The sequence below is a fragment of the Harpia harpyja genome (assembly GCF_026419915.1).
Source record: "Harpia harpyja isolate bHarHar1 chromosome W unlocalized genomic scaffold, bHarHar1 primary haplotype SUPER_W_unloc_1, whole genome shotgun sequence".
Lineage (NCBI taxonomy): Eukaryota > Metazoa > Chordata > Aves > Accipitriformes > Accipitridae > Harpia > Harpia harpyja.
The window spans coordinates 85806-112930 of NW_026293183.1; the positions used below are offsets into that span (position 1 = coordinate 85806).

The window sequence follows — 27125 nt, forward strand, 5'->3', positions numbered from 1 at the left end:
GGCAGAACCCCCCTTTTCTCAGTGACAGGGTTTTGGGGTAACCCCCCTTTTTTGGGGGGGGGATGTGGGGTGCTCACCCCCCCCCTTTCCCCCCCTCCCAGTATGCCCAGCAGTGGAGCCAGTACTACCAGCACCAGGGTCCCTGGTCCCCCTACTACGGCACCTACGACTACGGTGGCTATGGCAGCTCCCAGGGGGGGGCCAGCACCCAGTGATCCCCCCACCCCCCTTTTCCCCCTTCTGTGTATGTGTGTGTCTCCCCTCCCCACAACGTTGCAGGATTTTGTGTTTTTTTGTTTTGGTTTTTTTTTTTCTCTTGCTGTTTAAAAAAAAAAAAAAAGAAAAAAAATTATTTTTAACCTCAAAAGAGACTCAGGTGGTTGGAGCCTCCCCCCCTTTGGGTCACCCCCTCAACCTCTTTTTTGGGCCACATTTCCCTTTTTGGGCCCCCCATTTGGGCCCATTTTCCTTATTTTTGACTCCCCTCGTTTTCCACCCCTTTTCCCCCATTTTTCCTGCCTCTGTACCCTCCTCATTGGGACCTTCTAGCCCCCCCCCTCCCTTCCAGGGGCCTGTTTTACAGGAATTTTGCTTTTTTCCTCCCCATTTTGCAGTTTTTTGGGAGGGGGTTTGGCCTCTGGTTTTTACTACCCTCCCCCCTGGGGAGGAAGGGAAAGAAAAGAGTAAAAAAAATACAATAAAAAAAAAAAAAAAGAGAAACCAGCTCGCGGTTGGTCCCTCCCCATCTCGCCTTTCTCATCCCCTGCCGTTTTGGGGTGAAGTCGGGGCTTTTTTGGCTTTCGACCCCTGACCTTTGACCCTGTCGCAGGCCAGGGAGGAACCGAAGCGTCCCGGAACTTTCGGTGCGGGGTTTGGGGGGGGGGGGAAGGAAGTGTGGGTGCGTCGTGTGTCCCGCTCCCGGAAGTGGCGCACGGGCGGGACGGAGGCGGTGGCGAGTGAGGCGCGCGGGGCGGTGTCGCATTCAAACGGGGCCGGGTTGCGTCGGGGGGGGGGAAGGTTTGATGGAGTTTGGGGGGGCCCCGGGGGGACCCCCCCGCGATTCCCACCCCCCTCCCAAGGCCTGCGGGAGCCTTCCGGCTCTGTGGGTCCCGGTTCTCGGGGCTCCCTGCGGCGTTTTCCCGGCTTACCTGAAGGATCTGGGAATCTATGGGGGGGGGTGTCCCCCCTTCCCTGAGGGATTTGGGGTCCCCCTGGGGGTCGTTCCCCCGCTTTCCTGAGGGATCTGGGGTCTTCTGGGGGTCCCACCTTCAGTCCGTGAGGCTTTTGGGGTCCCCCCCTTTCCTGAGAGACCTGTGGGGTCCCCCCCTCATTCTGTGAGGCCTTTGGGGTCCCCTGAGGTGTCCCCTCCCCTTCCCTGCGGGATTTGGGGTGTCTCCCCCCGAGCCTCCTCTCAGGCTTTAGGACACTCCAGCCCCTTGGGGACCCTCCCTCTTCCTTGGGGTCCCCCCCCAGTCCCCAGGGCGGGTGCTAACGGTGCCCCCTTGTCCCCAGGCAGTGCCCGCCAGCAGCCAAGGGGCACCCCAAAACCAAAACCCAGCCCCCCCATGGCGGTGAAGCTGGAACCTGTGGCGGGGTGGGACCCCAAAACCGAGGGGGACCCCAGTGTCACTGAGCAGGAGCTGGACCCCGCAGCAACCGAGGGGGGCCCCTTGTCCCCGGAGCAGGACCCCCCAGCAGAATGGGACCCCAAAATATCAAAGCAGGACCCCAAAATGTTGAAAAAGGACCCCACGTTCCCCCCCACAGGACCCCGTGTCCCTCAGTGGGACCCCAGCGTGATGAAGCAGGACCCCCCCAGTCCCCAACAGGGGACCCCACGGTGGATGAGGACCCCCTTTTCCTTGAAGGCTTCCCTGGGGGGCTGGGGGCTGAGCGCTGGCGCCCTGAAATTGGCCCCCTAGGGCATCCCTGCTGCCCCTCCACCCAAACCCACCTCTGCAACTGCTGCTATGCTGCTCTGCGACAGCTCATCCAAGGTCTGGGGGGGGTCCCTGATGTCCCCCGGCGGGGGGGTGTCCCTAACATCCTTATGGGATACCCGATGTCCCTGGGGGGGGGGGTTCCTGTCGGGTCCTGAAACTCCCCCCAGGAATTCCCTCAGATCCCCACATGCTCCTCGAGGGCTTGGGGGGGGAGTGTCCTCAGGTTCCCTTTGGGGCCCCCCCCGGTTTTCTGCAGGCTTTGGGGTTCCCCTAACGCCTCCCTCAGCTTTGCCCCTCATCTTTCCTTGGATTTTGGGGTCTTCCATTTCTTTTTGGGTTTTGAGGCCCCCCCCCGCCCATTCCTCTTTGGGTTTGGGGTCCCCTGTTTCCCCTAGTGTTTCAAGATTCCCCCCCCCCCGGTCCTCTTTGGGGTTAGGGTCCCCCATTTTTCCCCAGTGTTTCAGGGTCCCCCATTTCTTTTTGGGTTTAGAGCACACCCCCCCCATTCCCCTTAGGGTTTTGGGGCCCCCTTTTCCCCATGGGTTTTTGGGGTCCACCATTTCCTTTTGGGTTTTGAGGCCCCCCCCCCGGGTTTGGAGTCCCCCCATTTCCCCTTGGGCTTTGGGGGTCCCCCCTGGGGTTTCAGGATCCTGTTATTATTACCCCTGGGGCTTAGGGTCATTCCACCCCCTTTCCCCCATGGGTTTTTGGGGTCCCCATGCCCCTTTGGGTTTGGAGTCTCCCCCATTTTGCCTGGCGGTTTGAGACTGTCCCCTATTTCCCCTTGGTTTTTGGTGCCCCCCCCTTCTCCTTTGTGTGCGGGGGTCCCCCATTTCTCCTGGGGTTTCAGGGTTCCCCCCCATTTTGATCCCTGTTCTCTCCCCCCTCTTGCAGGCAGGGAGTACTTTCAGCGAGGAGGAGATGCGAGCGTGGGAACCTCTGCTCTACCAGCACTACATCGGGCAATATTGGGGTGCCGAACCCCTCCCGGGGGACCCCCCCCGGTCACCCCCCACCCCTTGGGGACCACCCCAGGCCCCCAATCGCTGATGGGGCTGCTGCTGCGCTCGGTGGAGGAGGCGGCCATGCAGCAATGCCTGCACCGGCAGTGCCTGCGGATGGCGACGGCGGAGGTCAGCCGGGCCGGGGGGTGGGTAACACCTCTCTGCCCTCCCCAGATGAGGAAGGGGGGACTTCTCGCCGGACCCCTGGGTGCCCGATGCGGCTGAACAGGCGCTGCAGGAGGAATTCACCAGCCGCATGTACCAGCGCTTCAGGATGGGGCCTTTGACTACAGGTGACACCCCCGTGGGGTTTTGGCGGGGGGCGGCCCAGATGCCTGGGTCCTGCTGCTGAGGCCCCCCCCCTTGTCCTTCCCCCCCCATAGCCAGGTGGATGAGAACCCCGACCTGGGCAACCTGGATATCATCTTGCAGGACTCCGAGGAGTGATACTTTGACAAGGAGGAACCCAGCGATGCCCCCCAGCTTGAGCAGGGCCCCCCCCGCCCCTTATTCCAGCATTCCCCCCCCAAACCAACCCCCAACAACCCCACCCCCCCCACCCCCCCCCGCCCTGAGGCTGGTGGTGTGGGGCAGCAGTGGGGGGGGGGCACAGGACATGGCAGGGGCACAGACAGGGTGTTTTCTGCAGGGAAGCCCCGGGGGTGGTGTGACCTCACCCTGCATTTGTCATCGCCATGGGGGGGCCCTGAGTCACCCCACAGCAGGGGGTTTGCCCCACACACACATACACACACTTCCCTGGCATCTGGGCTCCTGTGGTTTTGCAGCTCCTCCTGACCCCCCCCCCCACGCATGTGACTGTGGCTCACAGGCCTGGGGAGGCAGCCGGGGGGGGGGGGGGTCCCCAGGCATCTGGACCCCCCCACACACACACACAGCTTCAACCACAGCCCCACACCCCGGGGATGAGTCGTTGTGGGTCCCCGTGGGTGGCTGCCAGCCCCGGACACCTGGGTCCACAAGGCACCGCATCTCCCCTTGTGTGCCCCCATCCCTGGGGGGGGCTGGTGGGCCATTTCCTCCCCCCCCCCGGAAGGATATTTTTATCCTGTCCCGGGGCCCTTCCGGCCCCACAAGGGCCAGGATGACACCAAAAAAGCAGAAGCTGAGCCGAAAAGTCCCCCTCCAAAAAAAAAAAAAAAAAAGGAAGAATCGGCTAAAAATTAAATAAGTTTGGGTTTTTTTGCCGAGGCACCGGGGGGGGGGGGGGGGGTGTCAGGATGGCACCAGGGTTGGGGTGGGGGCGTTTTTGTGGGGGGGTCAGCTGCATTTGCAAGCGCGGACCACCATGTTGGAGAGCTGTTCCACCCGGGCCTTGCGCCCCACATAGTAGACGATGGGGAGGGGGTCGAGGGTCTGGGGGACGCAGCACGGCGCCGCCGAAGCCCCTGGGTTGTGCTGGTTGTACAGCGCCAGCACCTGTAAAGGGGGGGGTGGTGTCATTCCCCCCCCCCCAGTGGGGAACCCTCATGTCAGGGATCTTCCAGGAGGGGCACCCCCCCCCAGATCCAGGGGAACACCCTGGGGACCCCAGTGCATGCCCCTCGGCTCCCTCCTGTCCCCCCAACCCGCATCATCCCAACCCTCGAGATGGGGGTCCAAGACCCCCACCCCCCCCCCTCCCTAAGGGACCTCCCCAGACCCGCATCCCCCTCTCCCCGAGATCCCCCACTCTCCAAAGGGACCCCCCCACCCAGGGGACCCAGGTCCCCCCCCTTATCCCCAAGGGGACCCAAATGTCTGGGACCCCCACCCCTCCTCTCCCCAGGGGACACAAGGCACCCCCCCACTCTCCAGAGGGACCCCCCCCGACCCCCCCCTTCTCCCCAGGGAGCCCAGGTCCCCCCCCCTTCTCCCCAAGGGCAGGCACCCAAACATCTGGAACCCATGTCCTCCCTGCCTCCCCAGAGACCCCCAGACCCATCCCACCTCTCCCCAAGGGTCCCAGACCCCCCGCCACCCCCAAAGGACACCCCGGGGGGGTGTCGTGTGTGTGTGTGTGCGCCCCCCCCCCACACCCACCTTGGTGTACTGGGTGTCAGCGCTCCAGATGTAGGGACAGGGCCCCATGCAGAAGTTGGCCATGTAGCCCTTGGGCTCATGGATCCACTTCCACTGCAGATCCTTACGGAAATCGATGTACAGCGGCCGCACGCAGCAGTTCTTCTCCTCCGTCCTGGGCGGGGCAGGGGGAAATGGGTGTCCCTGGGGGTCCCCAACCCTCCCCAGGGGGGGATCTGGGGGTCCCTAAGGATCTCCAGCCCTCCTCAGGGGAGCCCTGGGGGTCTCTAGGGATCCCTGGGGGCACCTGGGTGTCTTAGGGGTCCCCAGCCCTCCCCAGGGGGGACCTGGGGCTCTCTGGGTGTCCCTAGCCCTCTCTCGGGGGTGACCAGGTATCTCTGGGGGACCCCAGCCCTCTCTGGGAGGTGGAGGGGGAACCTGGGTGTCTCCAGCCCTCCTCAGGGGAGCCCTGGGTGTCTCTGGGGGTCCCCAGCCCTCTCTGGGGGGACCCAAACATCTGAGGGACCCCCAGCCCTCCTCAAGAGGAACCTGAGCATCTCTGGGGGGACTCAAACATCTGGGGGAACACCTAGGCCTCCCGGGGCAGGGATGGGGGGGGGTTGAGGGGGGAGTGGGCCCGCTGACCCGAAGCAGTATTCAGCATCAAGGGCGCGGCGGCGGCGGGAGCTGTGGAGGTCATTGGCGCGATCGGGGGGCAGCGACATGGCCAGGACGTAGGGCACCCGCCGGCGCTTCTTGGCGATGCCCTGCATGTCCCCTCGCTGCTGCTCGAAGCCTGCGGGGAGAAGGGCTGGCACCAGGGACGGGGGGGGGGGAACAGGGACGCAGGAGACCCCCACACACACCCCCCCCAAAACCACAGTACCTTCAACAGTGATGCGCATGTTGTTGGTGGCACCGGGACCCTGCTCACAGGGACAGTGGACGCTCAGCTTGAACATGCCCAGGGGCTCTGTGGGATGGGGGGGGGGGTGGTGAGAGGGGCCGGGGGGGTCCCTGAGGATGGGGTTTGGGGGGGCACAGGGACAGGACCCCTCCGACTTACCGCTGCTGCTGAGCCACTGTTTGACAACGTCGGTGACATCGAACCAGAGCCACTCCTCCTCCTTTGTCACCTGCACCGAGCGCCCGTGCAGGTACCGCCACGAGGCGTTGCCGTAGCCCTGCGCCCCCAATGCTGTGGATGGGGGGGGGTGTCCCCAAAACCCCCCCCCCGCATCCCCAGGACACATCCACAGGGCAAGGGGGGTACCCCCAGGACACATCCACAGGGCAAGGGGGGTACCCCCAAGCCCCCACACCATGTCCCCAAGCCCCCCTCATCATGTCCCCGAACTGTGGCCAGGGGGGTCCCCAAAGCCACCACGTACCCAAAGCGCATCCATGGGGTCCCCAAAGCTGCCACATCCCCTCTGCGCTCACCATCACTGTGCCTCTTCCTGCTGCAAACCCCCCCCCCAACACCCGCCGGGTTCCCAAACCCGGTGTCCCCCATGGCCGTGGCATCCTGCATCCCTTGTCGCCACATCCCCGGGGTCCCCACATCTCCCACCGCAGCATCCCCTGTCCCTGTGTGTCCCTGTCCTCACCTGGTAGAGCTCGAGGCGCTGCTCGGCCCCCTGGTTCTCGGCGCCCGACCCCTGCCGCAGCATCCGCAGCTCGGCCCGGTGCAGCAGTGCCTCGTGCTTGATCTCGGCCCGTACCCGTGACGTGTTGAAGATGAAGAAGGTGCTGTGGCTCGTTGGGCGCCAGTGCTCCAGCAGGCCTGTGGGGACAGTGCTGTCACATGGTGCCACCCCACCGAGGCCTGCTTCCCTGCCGTTCACTCTGGAGCGGAGTGATGGCCACAGTGGTTTGCTTTTCTCCCACCTGCCCCATACGCAGAGCCTGGACCCTGATCTCAGGGTGGGGGGGGGCAGTGTGGACACCCTGAGGCCGCAGGTCAGCACTGCTCCCCCTCCCCTGCCCAGGGGACCCAGGTGTGTCCACACCCGCCCCCCCAGCAGGGAACCGTGGGCCTAGCCAGGCCTCCTCGAGCTCAACAAAGCGCCTTCAGAGCTGGGAATTACTCAGCAAACCACAACGTCCGGCACATCCCCGAGCACCACTGTGGCCAGGAGGAGCTGCTGGGGGGGACCCAGGCGTCTGGCTGGGGGGGGGACACCCAGGAGTCTGGGCTGGTGGGGGGGAGGATGCAGGCATTTGGCCTGGGGGAAAGGAACCCAAAGGAACCCAGGTGTCCAGGTTGGGGGGGGAGGGAACCCAGGCATCCAGGCCAGCAGGGACCCAGACGTCTAGGCTAGAGGTGACCCAGGCATTGGGGCCGGAGGGGACCCAAGTGTCCAGGCCAGGCAGTGGGGGGGGACCCAGCCACCTGGGCATCGCTACCATCACCCCCCTCAGCAGCACCCAAGCTCCCGAGCATCGTTCCCGCCACCCTCCCACAGGTGACCCAAGCCAGGGTCCCCAGGACCCACCCCCTCACCTTCTCCGGGCGGTTCCATGGGAAAACGATGCAATTCCTTGGCATAATATTCATCGGGGTCGTCGGGCAGGCGCAACTTCGCCCTTTGCTGCAGCAGCTCCCGGGTGCTGTTGTAAAGGGCCCGCACCTCCTCCGGTAACGGCCAGGGAGGGGATTCGGCGGGAGGTGTCGGTAACCGGAGTTTACTCAAAATTTGACCCCGAACCGCTTCGATGCGTTTCCTCCGCGCCGCCTCCAGATCCAACGAACGGCACGTGGAGAGCGCCCGGGCCGCCCCCAGCAACGCCAGCAGCACGGCCAGCTCCATCCCGACACCGGCGACCACCCCCCACCCCCCACCCCCCCCCTCTCCTGGACACCCCCGCACCGCCCGAAACCCGCAACTTTGCTCCCACTATCACCGCGCACACCCCCCCCCCCCTCCCGGTGCTGCTCGATCCCGGTTCCCGGCCCCGTTTCCCCGTCCCGGTCCCGGCGGGTTTTGAGGCCGGCGGTGGTGGCAGAGCTGGGCTGCCCCACCCAGGAAACGCCGCGGGGAGTGGGGGGGGTGGTGGTTTGGGGGGGGGGGGGGGGGGACACGACACCCGGGGCCGCCCCCCCCCCCCGCCTTCCGCTCGGCAGGGCCCGGCCGGGGGTGGCGGGAGGGGAAACTGAGTCACGGCCCGCGAGGGGGTGCGGACACCCCCCCCCAACCCCGGAGGGGGGGAAACCAAGGCAGTCGGGACACCACCCCCCCCCAACCCCGGGAGGGACCGAGACCCCCCAGGAGGGACCCAGGCGTCCGGGACACTTACCCCCCCGCCCCCAGACATCTGGGACACTTCCTCTTCCCCCCCGCCCCCGTCACAGACGCGGGTGTCTAAGACCCCCCCAAAAGAGGGCAGGGGAGGGTTCCCTGCCACTCCCTGGACCCCCCCCCTCGCTGCCAGGGGGGGTCATGGACATCCACACCCCTCCCCTCCCACAAAATGACAGGGAAACCAGACATGGTACAAAAAAGAGCTTTATGGGGGTGCCACAGGGGGGACCCCATGGCAAAACCCGCCCTCCAACATAGGACCTAGACCTGGGGGGGGGGGGGGTGTCCCAGGCATCTGGGACATCTTCAGAGGGACCCCAGTGTCCTGTCCGGGGGGGGGCTCAAGTGTCCCATCCCAGGGGGGCACGGGCATCCCAGCCCTGGGGACCCCTGTGTCCAGTCTTGGAGGAACCCCCATGTCCCATCCTGGGGGGGGACCCTGTCCCCGGGGGACCCCAGTATCTCATCCCCCGTGGACCCCATCTCCCCCTCCCTCAGGGACCCCCATGTCCCAGCCCCAGGGGACCCCGTCCCCTCTGTCCCTGGGGGATCCTGGCATCCCCGTCCCCAGGGGACCCTGACGTCCTGGCCTGGGGGGGAACCCCAAACGTCCCATCCCGGGGGGGGACACACACGACCATGGCATCCTGTCCCCCCACCCCGTTAGCACTCGACGCCGTAACGGCCAAAATGGTGGAGGAGGACACCCAGCTGCAGGTGGACGGTGCCAGTGGCCTCGGTACGCAGGCAGAAGTGATCGGCGGCACCAGCAGCGACGGCTTCGGGGTTTCGGAGTTGGGGTCCCCCCCCCACCAAACGCTGGCACAACTGTTCCCGCCAGGTCCCCCGTGGGCGCCAGGTGACACAGGCCAACGCGTGGCACCCGGGGTGGCCGGTACGTAGCAAAAACCGTAACCCAGCACCTCGCTGCACCCCAGTCTGTCCTGGTGCCAGACCTGCAGGTGCAGCTTGGGCCAACCTGGGATGGGACACGGGACACACACACACACGGTACTTGGGGGGGGACACGGACGGTACCTTGCAGCCCCTTAGTGGCAAAATGGACATCGAGGGGGTGACACCAATAAGCCATGTCGTCTGCCTGGGGATCGTCCACCTGCGTCTGCCTGGACCCCAACCCCGAAAGCAGTTTCCAGGCGCCGCCTGCAATGCCGGGACACACACACACGACAATGACACATACAGAGGTCAAGGCCACCCCGGTGTCACACACACACCCCCTCCGCAAACCCCTGGGGACCCCACTCACTGGCGTACAGCCCCCACTTGCAGAAGAGGCAGTGCTGGGGGAAGCCCCTGGCCCCCACGATCTGCCCGATGACATGAACCTCTGCCATGATCCTGTCTGCGGGGATGGGACTGGACACAGTCCCTGGGCAGCCCCCTCTGGGCCTCCCCCTCCAGTGCCCCAGGCCACCCCCTCAGTGCACCCCCCATTGTATCCCCCCATTTCTCCACGCCCCAGTGCACCCCTATATCTCCCCATTGCACCCCCATTACACCCCGTTATTGCACCCTCGTTCCCCCATTGCACCCCCACATCCCCCCATTGCAGCCCCCTTCCCCCCCCACGCCCCCCCATTTCTTCACCCCCGCCATATCCCCCACTGAACCCCCAACGGCACCTTCATTGCACCCCGTTATTGCACTCCCATATCCCCCCACAGCACTCCCATTTACACACACACACCCCCACCCCCGTGCTCGGCGCTGCGCATGCGCGCTGAGACGCGCCACTAATACCTTTCCCCGCCCCCGGCGTCACGCATGCGCGCTGCGCTCCCAGGCGCTCTTGTCCCTCCTCCTCCACGCACTTCCGGGGCCGGTTGCCGCCACAACGCGCCGTCCGTCCCAACGCCACCGTCCTATTGGCCGCGGAGCCGCTAGCCCCGCCCAGGAGGGTGAGGTCGAACCACGTCCCTCCGGGCGCCGCCATCTTGGGAATGTCACAGTGTGGCTTCAACCATAACCGAGGGTGCCATTGTTGGAGCCGCCATCTTGGGCATACCAGTGCGGTACAGCGGGAGCCGCCATCTTGGGAAGGTCACGCTATGCCTGCGCCCATGAGGTGCCATGGCGCGGGCGCCACATTGGGTGTACCAGTGTGTGCGGTACGCTGGGGGCCGTCATCTTGGGTGTCCCAGGACATGTGTCCCCAGACATGTCCCTGTGTATCCCCCTCCTTAGGGGGCTCGGGAGGTGGCGGGGGGGCCCATGCGGCGCTGGATGGACTCAGAGGCACAGCAGAGGGGAGGTGGGATCCTTTACTGATGGCTGGAGGGGGTCTCAGGCCAGGTGGGGGAACAGTCTAGCTGTCCCCAGGGGGGTCCCCGGCATCAGGACTTGGAGTATCACTGCTGGACGGAGTCACGGTAGAACTGGAAGATGGTGTCGGTGGTGCGCTGGGCCGCCGCGAGGCACTACTGCATCTGGGGGGAGGGGAAGCAGGGACACTGTGGTGGGTGGGAGAGACCCCATGGGGGGGTGTCCTGCACCCCAAAAGCCCCCCCCCAGGGTCCCTGAACCCCTCACCTCTTCTATGGAGCAGCTGCCTTTGGTGGTGGCTGTCAGCACCTTCTTCTCAGCACTGTCGATGGCGAAAGCGAGGACGGCACGCACCTCCTGTGGAGAATGGTGGCTGGGGGGGGTGGGGGGGGTGTGTCAGGAGGAGCCCACGAGGTTCAGGGGGGGCTGAGGGGGTTTGGGAATCCCCCCCCAGGGCTCACCTGCTCCTGCCAGGTCGTGGGGTCAAGGACGATGATGCTGTCAGGGTCGATGGCGCAGGTGATGCCACAGAAGAGGGAGGACGGGGGCAGCCCCGTGTCCAGCAGCCCCATGCAGGCGGTGTTCAGGCAGCAGGAGAGCAGCTGGGGGGGTGTCAAGGACAAAGTGGGGGGGTCCCCCAAACACAACCATAGCTCCAACCCCCCCCAAACACACGCACACCACCCCCTTCCCCCCCGTATCTCCCAAGGATACAGAACCGGCGTCGCTGAGCACCTGCAGGACCAGGGTGATGGCGGTGCGGGGATGCAGCACCCCCAAAACCATGGCCTCGCGGGTCCACCGGAGGAGCTGCTCCCGGCTACGCTCGATCACGCCTGCAGAAGGGACCAGAGAAGGAGGAAGGGGGGGGGGGGTTGGTCAGCCGGGGCCAGTGACCCTCCGGGGATGGGGACACCCCTACCTGGCAGCCCCACCTTGGGGCGAAGCAGAACCTCCAACGCCGCCCGATCCGGGAGTTCCTTGCTGACCTTCACCTCCGCGGGACCGTAGAGTCCGACCAGCACCGACGTGTCGCCTGGGGACAGAAAAAAGAGCGCGGTCACCGACGGGAGAACAGGGAACGCGGTAGAGGCCCATGAGGGGGGAACCCCGCCGCCCAGGGCCGGGTTAAGGGGATGCCCCGAGGCCCGGCTCACCCTGCAGGAAGGCGGCCAAGCCGTCGGGCCGCAACAGCCCCTGCTCGCAGAAGAAAGGCCGCAAGCAACACCCGCCTTCATCTTCATCGCCATCTTCATCTCCTCCTCCTTCGCCTCCGCGGCGCGTAGCCACGCGCCACGCCCCACTCCCCTTCTCACCACGCCCCGTTGACGCGCAACACTACCCCTCCGCGAGAGGCCATGCCCCTTTAATCTCAACCCCTCCCCGGCGCCCGAGGCCGCGCCCCGCCGCTTGACCACGCCCCTCGCGCGGAGGCCCCTCCCCGGCTCCGAAGCCCCGCCCCCTAGCAAAGATGGCGGCGGTGGCGGCCTGGCGGGCGCTCCGCTGGCAGCTCCTGCGGACCCCGGGCTCGGGCCCGGCCCGGCGCCTCAGCACCGCCGTGAGTGGGGCCGGGGTCGGGGGGGAGGAACCGAGGACCGGCCTGATCCCCGCCTCCCTCCATCCTGTCCCCGGGTCCCCATGTCCCACCACCTTGTGTCCATGTCCCCACATCCCCCCACCCCGTCCCCGTGTCTCCACGCCCTCCCCGGTCATTGGCCCTGCAGGGGGTGGGACAGGAGGGAGGTGCCTGGGGCCCTTTTTGGGGAGTTTTTGGGAAGCGGGACAAGGGCCGGGGTGGGGTGGAGGGACACAGAGGGGGACATCCCGCTGTCCCCGTCCCCTGCCGCGGCAGGAGTTCCCCTCGCCGGAGGAGAAGCCGCAGTTCCCCGGCGCTTCGGCCGACTTCGCCGACCGGTTGGAGTTCATCCAACCCAACGTCATCTCGGGCATTCCCATCTACCGGGTGATGGACCGGCAGGGTCACATCGTCAGCCCCGACGAGGACCCCCAGGTCAGACCCGGGGTGGGGAGGGGTGGGGGGGCCCAAAAAGGGGACGGGGACAGGGCGTCCCGCGCCCACGTGGGTGGCACCCAGACACAGCACCCCAAACATGCAAGGTCTGGGTATATGATACCCCGAACATGCAACAAGCAGGCACACAGTACCCTAAACACGTGCTATCCACACATATGACACCCCAAACACATGCCATCTGTCTATGTGGGACCCCAAACCCGCCGCATCCAGGCGCACAACACCCCCAACGTGGGACACCCTGCACACACGACACCCCACGGACACGGGAGCAAACCACATGACACCGCGTGTTTGGGGGGGTGCGGGGCACACCCTGCTTCCCAGGGGGCACCCCAAAACCCCCCTGCCCCCCCCGCAGCTGCCCAAGGAGCTGGTGTTGAAGCTCTACAAGACCATGACGCTCCTCAACACCATGGACCGCATCCTCTACGAGTCCCAGCGCCAGGTAGGGATAAGGGGGGGACACAGGGGGGTTGACACCCCAAGAGCAGGGACCACCCCCTCAAAACACCATGCCTCCCCTCCCAGGGCCGTATCTCCTTCTACATGACCAACTACGGCGAGGAGGGGCCGCACGTCGGCAGCGCGGCCGCACTGGACGACACCAACTTGGTTTTCGGGCAGTACCGGGAGGCAGGTAAGGGGGAGCGGTCCCAAATTTGGGGGACACCAGGCTCGGGGGGAGCTGTCCCCAATTTTGGCTGTGTGTGCCCCCCCCGCCTCCAGGTGTGCTGATGTACCAGGGCTACCCCCTGGACCTCTTCATGGCACAGTGTTACGGCAACACCAGCGACCCCGGCAAAGGCCGGCAGATGCCAGTCCATTACGGCTGCCGCGACCGCCATTTCGTCACCATCTCGTCCCCACTGGCCACCCAAATCCCGCAAGGTGCCCCATCCCTCACCCCGTGTCCCCTCCCTCCCTGTTCCCCCCCCCGACCCCCTCCCTCCCCACAGCTGTGGGGGCCGCCTACGCCATCAAGCGTGCCGACGCCAACCAAGCGGTGATCTGCTATTTTGGGGAGGGGGCAGCCAGTGAGGGGGACGCCCACGCCGGCTTCAACTTCGCCGCCACCCTTGAGTGTCCCATTGTCGTCTTCTGCCATAATAACGGCTACGCCATCTCCACTCCCACCTCCGAGCAGTACCGGGGCGATGGCATTGGTAAGGGGATGGACGTGGGGTTTTGGGGGTGGGGTGGGGTTGGAGGTTGCACCCCAACCCGTCCCCACTCCCTGCAGCAGCACATGGCCCTGGCTACGGGCTGATGTCTATCCAGGTGGACGGCAACGACGTCTTCGCCGTTTATAACGCCACCAAAGAAGCCCGGCGTCGCGCTGTGGCAGAGAACCAGCCTTTTCTCATCGAAGCCATGACCTACCGGTAACACCGGGGAGGGAAGCGAGGGATGCACGCACCCAAAAAACACCTTTTTAAGGTGGTTGTTTTTTTTTTTTATCTCCCCCCCCCGGCAGAATCGGTCACCACAGCACCAGCGATGACAGCTCAGCGTACCGCTTGGTGGACGAGGTGAATTATTGGGACAAACAGGATCATCCCATTTCCCGGCTGCGGCATTACATGCTGAACCAGGGCTGGTGGGACGAGGAGGAGGAGAAGGGCTGGCGCAAAAGCTCCCGCAAAATGGTAACGGGGTGATTCCCTTGGGGATTTTGGGGGAGGGAGCCCTGGGATTTTGGGGAGAAAAAGGTGCTGATGCTGCCTTGCAGGTGATGGAGGCGTTCGAGCAGGCGGAGCGGAAGCTGAAGCCTAACCCCCAGCTCCTCTTTTCTGACGTTTACCGGGAGATGCCGCCTCACCTGCGACGGCAGCGGGCGGCTCTGGAACGGCACCTGCAGCACTATGGGGAGCATTACCCCCTCGAGCACTTCAAACAGTGACATATCCCACCCCCGCAACAAATAAACCCGGGTGTGCGCACCCACCTCGGCTGCTCAGTGGGTGCATCACCAAAGGGGAGAGCCCCCCCCTCCCTGGGGGGATTAATACCCCAGAGGGGGGGAATAGCACCCTTGGAGGGGGGGATTAACACCCTTGGAGGGGGGGATTAACCCCCTTGGAAGGGGGAAATAGCCCCCCTTTGGGGGGATTAAACTCCTTGAGGGGGTAATTAATCTCCTCAGAGGGGGAATTAACCATCTTGGGAGAGGAATTAACCCCACTGTGAGGATTAACTCCCTTTGGAGGCAGAATTAACTCCCTTTGGGGGGGGATTAACCCCCTTGAGGGGGGATTAAACCCCTTGCACAGGGATTAAATCCTTTGAGGGGGAGAAATAAACCCCCTTGGGTGCATAAACCCCCTTGGAAGGGGGAAATAGCCCCCTCAGAAGGGGAATTAACCCCTTTTGGAGGGGATTAACCCCCCTTGAGGAGGGATTAAACCCCTCAAGGGGGGAATTCACCTCCTTGAGGGGGGGAATTAACCCCCTGGAGAGGGGATTAGCCCCCTCAGGGGGTACTAAACTCCTGGGGGGGGGATTAGCAGGCACTTCCTTGGTTCCCACGGGGCCGTTAACCAGGTGTCATCATCCCAAAACGCTCACAAGAGCAGCCGGTTTCAAGCCGGGAACCCTGGGGGGGGTCTGGGACCGCTCGAAACGGGGCAAAAAGTGGAGAAACTCATTGATCACTGCCAAAAAAACCCAAATCCACGGAGGGAGGAGAGGCAGCACGCAGCCACCAGGCATTTAATTCTCCGGGGGGACACAGATGATGTGGCTCCCTCCACACCCCAAAACCCTGTCAGCCTCAGGCAGGGGGCTTTCCCCCTCCCGATGGTGTCAGTGTCCCCGTCCCTACGCTGTCCCCGAGGTCCATGCCCAGGATCTGGCAGCCCAGCAGCATCTCCTCCAGCAGGATACGGACCAGCCCCGGGCTGGGCACCCGCACCCCTGCCACATCCAGGCGCCAAAGCTCCCTTGGGGGGGGGAACGGACAAAGATGGGGGGGCAGCTGGCACTGGGAGGGTGGTCCCCACAGTCCCCCCATCCCCTCTGCTCACTGGAGGTGGTGGAGGGTGGCCAGACCCCTCTCGGTGACGTGGGGACAGCGGGCCACCGACAGCTCCCGCAGGCTGTCCCCAAAGATGTGCAGTTGCCCCAGAGCCCAGTTGTCAAGGTGGGGGCACCCGCTCAGGTCGAGGTGTTGCAGCCAGGTCAGCGGCACTTTGGGGGGGCAGGAGGAGGGTCAGGGAGGGGTTCCTAAAGGGTTGGGGGGGGGGTCCCAGGGCTCACCCAGGTTGTCCAAGCCATCGTAGGTGAGGGGGGAGCTGCTGAGGTCCAGGGCCACCACAGGGATGTCATGGAGGTGCAGCACTTCAGGGCGCCAGCAGCTCTCCGGCCAGATCCAGTGCTCCTGCCCCTCAAATCTGGGGGGGGGGGGCATCAAGGCGAGGGCCACCCCCCCCCGGGGGGAAGCGGGACACCCCCAAAGCAGGGCAGGGGCTCATCTGACACCCCCCCCCACAGGACAGGGTGAAGACTGAGACAAGGGGAGTCAAAAGAATCTCAGTAGACATAATAAAGGGGGATGAGAGATGATGTTTAGCGCTTACATTGTTGAAATTAGCTGAGGCAGAGACAGTCTTTGATACGAAGAGCTGGTCCCAAGGACCAGCCAATGAGGTAGAGACAGCTCCTGATAAGAAGCAGGAGCAGGCCCCAAGAGCCAGCTAAGACCGGTCTTGCGGCTTGGGTGAATACCAAGAAACCACTGAGCCTGCGCAAGAAAAAAGGTTACTAGCAGTGACGAAGAGGAGTCATCTATCTTCATCTCTGCGACCACCAGACGACCACCATAAAGAGGCACTGTGCGAGCGCAGTTGAGAGGAGACTATGGAAATGACCTCTCGGAGCTAATTTTAATAGGAAGCGGGGATAGGTCATGCATATGTATAGGCGTATTGTGAATATGTAACACTTGATTGTATAAATCTGAAGCGAACTGCCGAGTCAGGCGCGCACGACTTTGGTGGGACTACCCCCCGCGCTGCCCAGCGCTGAATGAACATACCTACTTTACAATCTCACTGATTGTGGAGTCTGTTTTCTGCACGTCAAAGACGGCGGCCACCACGTTGTCCCCGTACATGTCCCCGAGGAAGCCATGGTACCTGGGGGGGGGGGGCAAAAGTGGGGGACTGACCCAGCCCCTCTGCCTGTGCCCCACACTTGGGGGGCTGGATCCAGCCCCTCTTCTTGCACCCCACAACTAGGGGGGCCCCAAATCCAGACACTCTGCTCCCACCCCACACCTGGGGGGCTGGATCCAGCCCTTCTTCTTGCACCCCACAAGTAGGGGGCTGGATCCAGCCCCCCTTCTTGCACCCCACAAGTAGGGGGGGCCCCAATCCAGCCCCTCCACCTGTGCCCCACACGTGGGTGACCTGAGACCCTTCCACCCATGCCCCACAAGCAGAGGGGGCCCCAGTCCCACCCCTTTGCCTGCACCCCACAAGCAGCGAGCCCGACCCAGCCTCTCTACTCCCACCCCACAAGTTGGGGGGCAGCGGGGGGGGGGCCCCAACCCAGCCCCACGCATGCATTCCTGCTCCGCAGCCAGTGTCGCCGCAGCCAGTGTTGCCGCAGCCGCTCTCCCCAGGCCGTCGCCACGTCCACCTCGTAGAACCACTGGCCCAGGTGCTGCAGCAGCCCCCCCGACACCCCCCGGCATTGCCGGGGGGTGGGGCAGGAGCCCCCCGACACCCCAGAACCTGTGGGGTGGGAGTGGGGCTGCCTCAGTTTCCCCACCCCCCCCAAACAGGCACAGGAGCCGCCAGCTGCGGGGGGGCAACACATCGGGATTTAATTATAGCGGGGGGTGGGGGGTGTGCAAAAAGCTGCTCCCCAAAGGGGGGAACACGAAAATGGGGGGGGAGTATGGCCAGGCTGGGCCTCGTCCTTCTGCCTGCGCTCTGGGGGGCTGGTGACCCGCCCCCCACGCCAGGCCCCGCTCTCCAGGGATGCCCCCCAGCTGGGAAGGGTCGCAGGGGGAGAAAGGCTTTGGGGAGGGGGCCCAGCTGCCCAGGCCTGCCCCCCCTTTAGGCCTTAGGGGTCCCGCGGAGGGGGCACAGGGCCTCCCCGAACCCCGGGGGCTCCTGGGGTCCCCCCCCGCCCCACTGCCACTGGGGGGGGGCCCTGGGGGGTCTCCTGTCCCCCCGGTCTCCAAGGTGACGGCAGGTACCACCTACCGTCCTCAGCGCCGCCATCTTGGACGCATCACGTGACAAGAACCAAGGCTCACCCCTCCTTTCCCCGCCCACTAGTCGTAGCCACGCCCAGACACCCCTGTCTGTGCCGCCCCCTGGCGGTTCGGAGGAGTGATAGGGGGTGTCGTGGTTTAGCCCCAGCCAGCAACTAAGCACCACGCAGCCGCTCGCTCACTCCCCCCCCACCCAGTGGGATGGGGGAGAAAATCGGGAAAAGAAGCAAAACCCGTGGGTTGAGATAAGAACGGTTTAATAGAACAGAAAAGAAGAAACTAATAATGATAATGATAACACTAATAAAATGACAACAGCAATAATGAAAGGATTGGAATGTACAAATGATGTGCAGTGCAATTGCTCACCACCCGCCGACCGACACCCAGCCAGTCCCCGAGCGGCGAATCCCTGCCCCCACTTCCCCGTTCCTATACTAGGTGTGACGTCACATGGTATGGAATACACCGTTGGCCAGTTTGGGTCAGGTGCCCTGGCTGTGTCCTGGGCCAACTTCTTGTGCCCCTCCAGCTTTCTCGCTGGCTGGGCATGAGAAGCTGGAAAATCCTTGACTTTAGTCTAAACACTACTGAGCAACAACTGAAAACATCAGTGTTATCAACATTCTTCGCTCTGAACTCAAAACATAGCACTGTACCAGCTACTAGGAAGACAGTTAACTCTATCCCAGCTGAAACCAGGACAGGGGGTCATGGAGGTCACGGGGGTCAGGGGTCCCCTTGAGGGGGTCGGGGGGGGGCAGGACGCCTGAGTCCTGCCCCCCCCCAGCGTGGCCGAGTGGCCAGGGGTCGGGGGGGGGCAAAGGACACCTGGGTCCCGTCCCCCCCCCCCCCCGGGCCCCCCATCCCAGTGTGGTTCAGGGGGGCTGGGGGGGCCAGCCATACCACCAGGTGGGCTGTGATGCACTGCAGGCATAGCAGGGGGTGAGCTGGGCTGCCCCCCCTCCATGTACCCCCCTCCCCCATGTCCCCCCAGCCCCACTCACCTGGCGGGCAGCCCTCAGTGCTGGGGGGTCCCCAGGGCAGGTGGGGGCCATGTCGGCGCAGTGGGAGGCCCCCGCAGTCAGCACCCCTGAACGGCCCCCCCCGCACTCAGCACATGCCAGGGGTCCAGCGCGCCTGCGGGCAGTGGGCACCACATCACCCTGAAACGTGTCACCCCTGCCACCAAATCACCCCAAAACATCACCCCCACCACCACATCACCCCAAAATGCATCACCCCATGCCATGCTGTGCCATGCTGTGCCACAACATACCGTGCCACGCTGTACCGTGCAGTGCCGCAGTGCCCCATGCCATCCTGTGCCATGCCATGACGCAATGTGCTGTGTTGCACCATGCTGTGCCATGATTCACTGTGCCATGCCATGCTGCACTGCGCCATGCTGCACCATGCTGCGCCATGCAATACCACGGTGGCCCGTGCCTTCCTGTGCCGTGCCGTGCTACAACGCATTGCGCCATGTTGTGTCACGATTCACTGTGCCATGCCACACTGTGCCGTGCAATGCTGTGGCACCCTGCGTCACGCCAATCCGTGCCATACTATTAACAAAGAGGACGCAGTGGGTGTTGGGGTGCGCCACCCCATAAAAGGTGTTGGTGAAGGCGATGGCAGCTCGGACATGTGCCAGGGTGGTGCCGAAGACATCAGCACAGAGGCTGAGTTGCACCTGTAGCATCTGGAAGCAGGAGAAGAGGCAGGTGGCATCCCGGCAGCTGGGGTCTGCAGACCGGGGGGGGGATGGCTGACACCCCCCCCCCCGACCCCTACCCTTCCCAGCGCTCACAGAAGCCAAATTCGGTGCAGGTCTGGAAGAGCCAGAGCCGGCGGTTCCCCCCCAGCCTTGGGGTGATGCAGCTCCTGCACGGCCGCCCGCCATGAACTGGGGGTACAGGGCAGCCCCCCATGCTGCAGGAAGGTCTGGGGGGGCTGCACTCAGGGCTCCCCCCCGGCCCCCAGGCAGCAGGGTGTAAGGGCTGCAAGGGGGTGTAAGGGGTGCAATGGGGTGTGAGAGGGGGTGCAGAAGGGAGCAAGGGGGTGCAAAGGACACAATGGGGTGCAGGAGGGTAGAATGGGGTGCAAGGGGGTACAATGGGGTGCAGGAGGGTACCAGGGAGTACAGGAGGGTGCAGTGGTGTACACGGTCATCCCCCCCCCACGTTCCCCCCCCACCTTGTTGACGGCCACGAGCTGGTGGTATGGGGAGCTGCGGCAGCCATCAGTCATGGCATGGCAAAGCACAGCCACTGAGTCACCGGGACGGTGGCTGTTGTACTGCACCGCCCCGGCGAAGATGTTGGCCACATTCTCCACCAGCAGCTCCCGGTCCCCCAGGGGGGTCGGCAACAGGAGAAATCCTGCGGCACCCCCGCCAACTGCCGGCCATGCAACCACCCGTCCAGTGTAGCAAAGGCCGCCGGCACTGCCCCCAGGCACTGCCGGCATGGATTGGGGGGGTCCCACCGTGCACCCCCACATCATGGGTCCCCCCTCAACCCTCCTTGGACCCACCTCTGGGGACCCCCCCCCACAGTGGGGCTGGAGAGGGCGGCTGAGATGACCTGTGGGGAGATGGGACCCGAGGGGTTAAAGCTGCCCTGGCGGGGGGGTCTGGGGGTTCCAGGGTATCTGGGGGGGCTCACGTGGTTGTATCCAGCGAAGTCAACCTGAGCCTGGATGGGAGCGGATGAGGCAATGGCAGCAGACACAAGGTGGGGAAACTGAGGCATGGTGTCACCCCTAGTGGGGGTCACCAGTCCCCCCCCTCAACCCCCCGGGGATGGGCACCCAAGCGTTCGGCCCACCTTGAGACGCGTCCGGGGTGCCAGCGTAGGACCCCCTGAAACAGACCCAGGTGTGGTTGGGGCTGAGGCCCCACGCACTTGTGACATGGAGCCAGAAGGCAGCCAGGTCGGCCAGGCTGTGGGATTTTTTTGGGGGGGGGCTGAGGGGACCCTGCCATTTGGGTGCCCCCCCAAACTCACGCCTGCTGGCTGGAGAGGAAGCGCAGGTCAGGGTCCCCCCCGGCCCCCGGCTGCCCCCGTAGAAGCGATGCTCCAGTGCCGCCAGCAGCGCCCCGTGTGCCCGCGCCAGCTCCACCACGTGGCCTGGACATGGACACAGACATGGACCCACACACATGGACATGGACACAGCAATGGACATGAGTACAGACATGGTCATGAACAGACACAGATATGGACATGGACACAGGCACAAAGTCACGGACACGGACATGGGCACAGACACGGACACGGGCACAGACACGGACACGGGCGCATCCTTGTCCCCATTCCCATCCCAATCCCTGTCCCAATCCCAATCCCCATCCCAACCCCATTCCCTACCCCTGCTCAGGACCCCCGGGGACAGGCCGCTCTCCCCCCCCCCCGAGCAGCAGGAAGACAGGTCCATTTGGCTGCTGCCAGAATTCCCGGTTGATCCAGTACCGCTGTGGGAAAGGTGGGGGGGACGGGATGGGTTGCATGGGGGGGGGCACACACATGTGCACACATATGCCACATGTGTGCAGGGCGTGTGCCCCCCCCCACCTCCCCTATCTGGCTGAGGCTGCGTCCCTCCAGGCGGTCAAAGTGGTTGAGGGGCTGGAGCAGGGACCCCTTCAGGGTGTTATAGACGCTCGTGACAAATTGGAGGAGCCAATTTGTATTAAATGACAAGATCGAATTTATTAGCAAGCGATAAGAGAGCAAAACAGCGCTGGGCGGCCGGGGAGACAGTGCTCCGCCAAAGGCTCACGCCGAAAATGGGGAAGAGTCCCTTTATTTATACAGTTTCTAGTTTCTGTCTACGTGACGGCTCGTATCTTCGGCTGGTATCTTCTGCATTGCGTGTGCGTTTGCGCCGTCATTTGTTTGTTAGGTGGAACCTCTTTCGTTAATAATCGGTACTTAACTGGATACTGTGGTTTTAGATAAGCGAGGAATGTCTCTACCCCCACATGCGATTTCATGAACAAAGTTAACCAGTTCATTACAATCCCCCCCTTTTCTATTTTATCCTGATTTTGTTCATTAAATCGATCCAATGCTTCTTTAGCCCACCCGAGGATAGGAGTAATTCCTCCGTCCCCGATTTGTTCGTATTGCTTCCGGAGCAGCCTTAAGTGTGTAGTTTCTAAGCGCCCTTTAACAATAGCGATTAACCTGATAACTGGCTTGAAGTATATCTCACAATGTGCTGACTTCGGGTGTAAGAGTCGAGGGTTTGATTTTTTTTTTTTTTTTTTTTGTTGATACGTCCAGAGTGTTATTTCCAGTGACGTTTATGTTAGGAGAGATTGTAACAGTATGTACAATACTTTTACTATCATCTTCCTCTGCTATGACTAGATTTGGTCCGATCGCTGAAGGAGGAGAAAATTTGGCTGTTTCTTTTCTTATTTGAAATAGGCCACCCCTATCAAATCCATGTTCCCAGACTCTTACCCCCCAAGTTTTCCCAATTGTCCACACAGCTTGGTCCTGGTTCAATACTGTTAGGTGTAATAGGTTACAATTCCTGCCGTTATCATAGTTCCGTCTAAAGAATGCGTCGGCTGAATGCACCCCGAGGGTCCCCCATTGCACAGAAAGATATTTATCTGGATTCTTAACAGCCCAATATCCTGTAGTTATTGTCTCACAGCCCCAATATCCACAATAAAAGTGACCAGGGTAATTGCAATACTCTCGTCCAGGGTTAGAGCTTGGGTACCAGTAGACTGCTCTTTGGTTAGGTTTTCCCCAATTGTTGTTACAGGTATCTGTCATATAGATTCTTAATAAATCACAAACCGTTACTTCAAACCTCGGGGGACCCGCCGTGATGTTTTCTTTTATTATGTTTGAATCATCTACTCTGGTCAAGGTTCACCTATAGGGCTGATGGGGGTTCTCGTCCCCACAGGCAGGTTTCGCCAGCATCGGTAACAGACTTATTATCCACATACCTAGATATAAGATTGAGAAAAGTGGTGTGGTTTTGTCCTTTCTATAAGCATTTCCAAATTTTTGACATTTAATTTGGTTTGTGGTTTTATTCCCCGAGGGAGATAAGAAACTTCGGGGTGGCCCTGAGGTTATCGGGTTTGGGAGTTGTGAGTCAAGGGGCCTCGTGTGCCATTTCTGGAGGTGGTTCATCAACCTCAATCCCCACAGCAGTACGCCTCTGCCTTCTCCTCCGCCTACTCTGTTGCTTAGAGCAGCGAGGTGTATCATCTTCTCGGCAGCAGTCGTATTTTTCAGGGGAACCTCCTTTGTCATATTTAGTCAACCTTGACTTATAGCTCTCTCAGCTCTTATCTTTCACCTCCCAAACTCCACACCTCACTCTGGCCACGGTCCGTCTGCAGGTTACATGCACGATTTCGGCCTTTGTTGGACAGGGCTCATTTGTATGGAAACAACACCTCTCGGGGTTTATGCCTTTGGCAAAGATATCCCACCACTTTTCTCTACAGAGTTTACACCTGTAACATACAAAAGGATAACATATACAGTTAGGATCTTTACAAAAGATAGTCTCACTCACTCATCCGCTTTTCTTCGGAACTTAATTTTCAAGCTATCAGGGTCTCTGGTCGCCTCCCAGTGAGAACTCTGAATTGGTTCTTTGATTCTGCTTGCATGAGACCACCCTCTTTCGGCAGTCCGGACTGCAGTATCTGTAGTAAACAAAACAAGAAAGGGCCCCTCCCACCTGGGAGTGAGAGAGGATTCTTTCCAGGCTCTGATTAATACCATATCACCTGGTTTCACCGAATGTATAGATATATCTAGGGGTGGCCTCTGTACCACCATTCCCTTCTTTCCTAAATATTTCACCTCCTCTTCCACAAACTGTAGTTTCGACCGTGATACTTTGAGGCCTTGAAGGCTCAAGGAATTTAACAACCATATGCTTTCTTTTCTGACTGCCTCCTGATTTTCTCCTGCCAACAATAAGTCATCCACATACTGTACTAACACGACCCCATCTTGTAGCCGGTATTCCCGTAGAATCCGTTCTAGGGCTTGTCTAAATAAGTTTGGGGATTCCGTAAACCCTTGGGGGAGTACAGTCCACCTTAACTGCTGTCTCCTATGAGTGTCTGGGTCTTTCCACTCAAAGGCAAAATAATCTCTACATTCCTCCTTTAGAGGGCATGACCAGAATGCATCCTTAAGATCTATTACACTCTACCATTGGTTCTCGGGCCCCAATTGACTCAACAGGGTGTGTGGGTTTGCCATTACTGGGAACCGGTTGACAGTCCGTTTATTGATTTCCCTTAAGTCATGCACCAACCGATAGCTACCATCGGATTTTTTTACTGGTAAAATCGGGGTATTGTAAGGGGACATGCAGGGTTCGAGTAATCCCTTTCCCAATAGTCTCTCGATCTCAGGTTTTAGTCCCTTTCTCCCCTCATTAGAAAGGGGATATTGTTTAATTCTCACTGGAATCTTGGGGTTCTTCATAACCACTTCAAACGGTTCAATATCCAGTTTTCCAACTGTTTTGGGAGTATACCACACTTAGGGGTTAATTTGCTTCTCGTCCACCTTTGTAAGGGGACGAAGCCTGATTTTTAACTCTTCCTTTTCCACGTCCACCCAAATCCCCATTTCTACGATTAAATCCCTACCTAATAGGTTATATTCCACTTCAGGTACTAACAACAGCGTCCCAGTTCCGTACCTGCAACTTGATTCCACCGCCACATCTTTTATAACGGGGACCTTAAAAGGTTCCCCTTTTGCTCCAATTACATTAACTTTATCTCCAGAGATTTTACATCCCGGAGGTAATGATTGTACAGTAGACCTTTCGGCTCCAGTATCCACAAGAAAGGTCACCTCCTGGTGCTGAGGACCCACTTTTAAAGTTATCAAGGGCTCTTTCTTTACCAGGGGTCCTCAGCACATAGAGCCCCTGACCCCGCTAATCCTCCCGGAACGCTTTTTCATCTTGAATCCTTTTTCTACATTCTTTCTTCATGTGTCCCTTTTTCCCGTAATAGAAACATTCTACAGCTTTATCTCCTCTCCTCTCGATTCTTTCCTTATCTCCCCCTCCAGACCTACCGGGTCTCCTTATCACACCCTTCTGTCCTTCTCTTACCGCTGCAACCAGCAGCCTAGTCTGCCGCTTTTCAGTTTCCTCTTCTCGCCTTACATACACCTTCTGAGTCTAAGTAATTCATCCAACCCCCGCTCCTGCCAGTCCTCAATCTTTTCCAATTTCTTCCTAATATCTCCCCAAGATTTTGCCACAAACTGAGTTTTCAGCAATGCCTGTCCCACAGGGGTAGCAGGGTCCACCCCAGAGTATAACTGGAAACTTTTTCTTAGCCTTTCAAGCCATTCTGTCGGGGTTTCATCTTTCTTCTGTTGTTCACTAAAGGCTTTATTAATATTCTGACCTCGGGGAACAGATTCTCGTATCCCCTGAATTATAGTTGTTCTCAGATCCGACATATTATTCCTATGAGCCGGATCCTGGTTATTTCAGTCTGGCCGATTTAAAGGCCACTTCTGATCCACAGCCGGGCCAGCTTGATGTTGCTGATCCCACACTCTCATTCCAGCCCTTCTAATCATGTCCCTCTCTTCCACGGTAAATAGTATGCCCAGGATAGACTGTAATTCATCCCACGTGTACAAATTCGGTCCCAAGAATTGATCCAGCCTCTCGGCTACCCCCAGGGGATCATCTAACAAACTCCCCATTTCCTTCTTAAATTCCCTTACATCCCCCGTATTAAGGGGAACTGCCACATACCCCGTTCCCGGTCCCCCCCGTCCATCCCCACCAGGCACTAACATTTCCCGAAGAGGAAACAATCTCTCCTCTCCTCGCCTTATTCTATTACGTGCAGACCTTCGGGGAGGGGGTGCCGGGGTCGGGGAATCAGGTTCCGAATCTGACCCCTCCTGGGCCTGGGCTATTTCCTGGCCTTGGGGTGGGTCCTGAGGCGGAGGGGCCTGAGGGGCATAGGGAGGGGGCCAAAGGGGGTCCTCATCATCTTTTTGAGGTTTTTCCGGTCTTTTTTTTCCCTTAAGGCAAAGAGGAATGACGGTTCCCAGGATTGGGGGATCCATAAGGCAGCATATTCGCTCTCCTCTGGGCCGGCTGGTGGTCTCCTATTGTTTACCCATATATTTAATTGTTGACACACCCAATCCTCAGAGGACCCGAACACAGGCCAGAGTACATGAGGATTGTTGAGGGGTTTCCCACCCCAAATCTCAATACAATAATTAATCATCTTTTCCTTAGACTTATCCTTTCTCCTTGGGGAACTGTTCCAATATCTTATCATCAGGTCTAGGGGACTATCTGGGGGTATATCTGGTCTTCCCCGTCCCCATGGGTCCAGAGGGCTTGCTTTTCCTCTGCCCCATCTTCCGAGGTGCCTTTATCCACACGCACACACTTCCCCTCGGTCGTGACTCACTCCCTCACGGGCTACGAGAACTGCACTACTGGAGGGTCCGCAGTCGCGTGATCTCAGAGAGACCTCTCACACAGTCGCACCTCGGGATAACCACCCCAACCAAATGGCTCACAGTTTATATACTCACCCGCTCCTGGGGTCTTCGTTTGGTCTTCGTGCACAAAATTTAAGGGGTCCTGCAGGTTCTTTTGCTCAATTATCGTAATTTAAAGGGGGTTCGTGGGTCCAGGGTATGGTGGCGGCACCTCCTCAAGACGGGGCTATCCGGGGATAGGGCGCCTCCCCGCTTGCGAGGGTCCGCACCAAAGAACCTGGATCCGAGTCACGGCACCAAGTTTGTTATAGACGCTCGTGACAAATTGGAGGAGCCAATTTGTATTAAATGACAAGATCGAATTTATTAGCAAGCGATAAGAGAGCAAAACAGCGCTGGGCGGCCGGGGAGACAGTGCTCCGCCAAAGGCTCACGCCGAAAATGGGGAAGAGTCCCTTTATTTATACAGTTTCTAGTTTCTGTCTACGTGACGGCTCGTATCTTCTGCATTGCGTGTGCGTTTGCGCCGTCATTTGTTTGTTAGGTGGAACCTCTTTCGTTAATCATCGGTACTTAACTGGATACTGTGGTTTTAGATAAGCGAGGAATGTCTCTACCCCCACATGCGATTTCATGAACAAAGTTAACCAGTTCATTACAAGGGGGACCCCCCCCCCCCCGGTGCCTCCCGCCTGGGGCCTGCGGGCACACGTGCCATGAGCTTGTCAGGGCTCAGCCCCTCCTCAGCCTGGCCCTGACCGGGGACCCCAGCACCCTATTGTAATGAACTGGTTAACTTTGTTCA

At 60.9% G+C, this 27125-nt stretch overlaps 8 protein-coding genes across 10 annotated transcripts in view; 3 read left to right on the forward strand and 5 right to left on the reverse strand.

The window, feature by feature from the left end:
* COQ8B (coenzyme Q8B) overlaps positions 1-960 on the forward strand; it is a 3350-nt gene extending 2390 nt beyond the window's left edge. The window contains exon 8 of the mRNA XM_052779371.1: positions 830-960. Within this exon, the coding sequence (XP_052635331.1) occupies positions 830-960 (131 nt within the window). The remainder of the gene's footprint in view (positions 1-829) is intronic.
* Positions 961-1565: 605 nt separating this feature from the next.
* On the forward strand, positions 1566-3745 carry CCDC97 (coiled-coil domain containing 97). The gene is given in 6 exon segments (XM_052779372.1): positions 1566-1818; positions 2710-2988; positions 3127-3216; positions 3219-3240; positions 3331-3462; positions 3736-3745. Coding segments are annotated over 6 exon segments (786 nt in total).
* A 369-nt stretch (positions 3746-4114) lies between these two features.
* On the reverse strand, positions 4115-7816 carry TGFB1 (transforming growth factor beta 1). 2 transcript variants are annotated; one of them, XM_052779422.1, is made up of 7 exons: positions 7476-7816; positions 6580-6755; positions 6036-6153; positions 5856-5942; positions 5615-5765; positions 4991-5144; positions 4171-4387 (listed from the first exon to the last, which is right to left on the reverse strand). In XM_052779422.1, exons 1-7 carry the CDS (start codon positions 7780-7782, stop codon positions 4229-4231), a joined length of 1152 nt encoding a protein of 383 aa, XP_052635382.1. In that variant the 5' UTR covers positions 7783-7816; the 3' UTR covers positions 4171-4228. The 2 variants fall into 2 exon arrangements, with proteins under 2 accessions (XP_052635383.1, XP_052635382.1); XM_052779423.1 differs by lacking the exon at positions 5615-5765 and having other exon boundaries at positions 4115-4387.
* Positions 7817-8687: 871 nt separating this feature from the next.
* Positions 8688-10210, reverse strand: B9D2 (B9 domain containing 2). The gene is given in 5 exon segments (XM_052779430.1): positions 8688-9155; positions 9158-9253; positions 9313-9438; positions 9545-9640; positions 10110-10210. Coding segments are annotated over 4 exon segments (528 nt in total). The 5' UTR covers positions 9633-9640; positions 10110-10210; the 3' UTR covers positions 8688-8937.
* A 421-nt stretch (positions 10211-10631) lies between these two features.
* Positions 10632-11920, reverse strand: EXOSC5 (exosome component 5). The gene is given in 7 exon segments (XM_052779374.1): positions 10632-10724; positions 10828-10917; positions 11022-11162; positions 11275-11396; positions 11483-11596; positions 11718-11868; positions 11903-11920. Coding segments are annotated over 7 exon segments (729 nt in total).
* Positions 11921-11985: 65 nt separating this feature from the next.
* On the forward strand, positions 11986-14542 carry BCKDHA (branched chain keto acid dehydrogenase E1 subunit alpha). 2 transcript variants are annotated; one of them, XM_052779419.1, is made up of 9 exons: positions 11987-12118; positions 12413-12571; positions 12957-13043; positions 13127-13235; positions 13325-13486; positions 13555-13761; positions 13839-13980; positions 14073-14244; positions 14328-14542. In XM_052779419.1, exons 1-9 carry the CDS (start codon positions 12032-12034, stop codon positions 14496-14498), a joined length of 1296 nt encoding a protein of 431 aa, XP_052635379.1. In that variant the 5' UTR covers positions 11987-12031; the 3' UTR covers positions 14499-14542. The 2 variants fall into 2 exon arrangements, with proteins under 2 accessions (XP_052635380.1, XP_052635379.1); XM_052779420.1 differs by lacking the exon at positions 13555-13761 and having other exon boundaries at positions 11986-12118.
* Positions 14543-15310: 768 nt separating this feature from the next.
* On the reverse strand, positions 15311-17826 carry DMAC2 (distal membrane arm assembly component 2). Its single transcript, XM_052779375.1, has 5 exons — positions 17802-17826; positions 17101-17397; positions 15854-16063; positions 15622-15784; positions 15311-15537 (listed from the first exon to the last, which is right to left on the reverse strand). The coding sequence occupies exons 1-5, from the start codon at positions 17824-17826 to the stop codon at positions 15369-15371; spliced, it is 864 nt and encodes a 287-aa protein (XP_052635335.1). The 3' UTR covers positions 15311-15368.
* A 53-nt stretch (positions 17827-17879) lies between these two features.
* Positions 17880-21351, reverse strand: LOC128138075 (thymus-specific serine protease-like). Its single transcript, XM_052779376.1, is given in 11 exon segments — positions 17880-17921; positions 18651-18746; positions 18827-18985; positions 19339-19524; positions 20019-20268; positions 20358-20407; positions 20489-20585; positions 20659-20766; positions 20831-20864; positions 20867-20953; positions 21207-21351. Coding segments are annotated over 11 exon segments (1254 nt in total).
* Between the last annotated feature and the right edge of the window lie 5774 nt (positions 21352-27125).

What these genes read in the sequence shown, in the direction of transcription:
- TGFB1 (XM_052779422.1), bottom strand. Translation starts at nt 7,782, where the DNA reads ATGGAGCTGGCCGTGCTGCTGGCGTTGCTGGGGGCGGCCCGGGCGCTC. An exon ending in AGCGCCTCGAGCTCTACCAG is followed by an intron (nt 6,154 to 6,579) that starts GTGAGGACAGGG and finishes TTGGGGGCGCAG; the next exon opens with GGCTACGGCAACGCCTCGTG. An exon ending in GATGCTGAATACTGCTTCGG is followed by an intron (nt 5,145 to 5,614) that starts GTCAGCGGGCCC and finishes TGCCCCGCCCAG; the next exon opens with GACGGAGGAGAAGAACTGCT.
- BCKDHA (XM_052779419.1), top strand. Translation starts at nt 12,032, where the DNA reads ATGGCGGCGGTGGCGGCCTGGCGGGCGCTCCGCTGGCAGCTCCTGCGG. An exon ending in GGCCACCCAAATCCCGCAAG is followed by an intron (nt 13,487 to 13,554) that starts GTGCCCCATCCC and finishes CCCTCCCCACAG; the next exon opens with CTGTGGGGGCCGCCTACGCC. An exon ending in ATCGAAGCCATGACCTACCG is followed by an intron (nt 13,981 to 14,072) that starts GTAACACCGGGG and finishes CCCCCCCGGCAG; the next exon opens with AATCGGTCACCACAGCACCA.
- DMAC2 (XM_052779375.1), bottom strand. Translation starts at nt 17,826, where the DNA reads ATGGCGGCGCTGAGGACGGTAGGTG. An exon ending in CCAACTTGTGGGGTGGGAGT is followed by an intron (nt 16,064 to 17,100) that starts AGAGAGGCTGGG and finishes GTGTCAGATGAG; the next exon opens with CCCCTGCCCTGCTTTGGGGG. An exon ending in GCCACCCTCCACCACCTCCA is followed by an intron (nt 15,538 to 15,621) that starts GTGAGCAGAGGG and finishes CCCCCCCCCAAG; the next exon opens with GGAGCTTTGGCGCCTGGATG.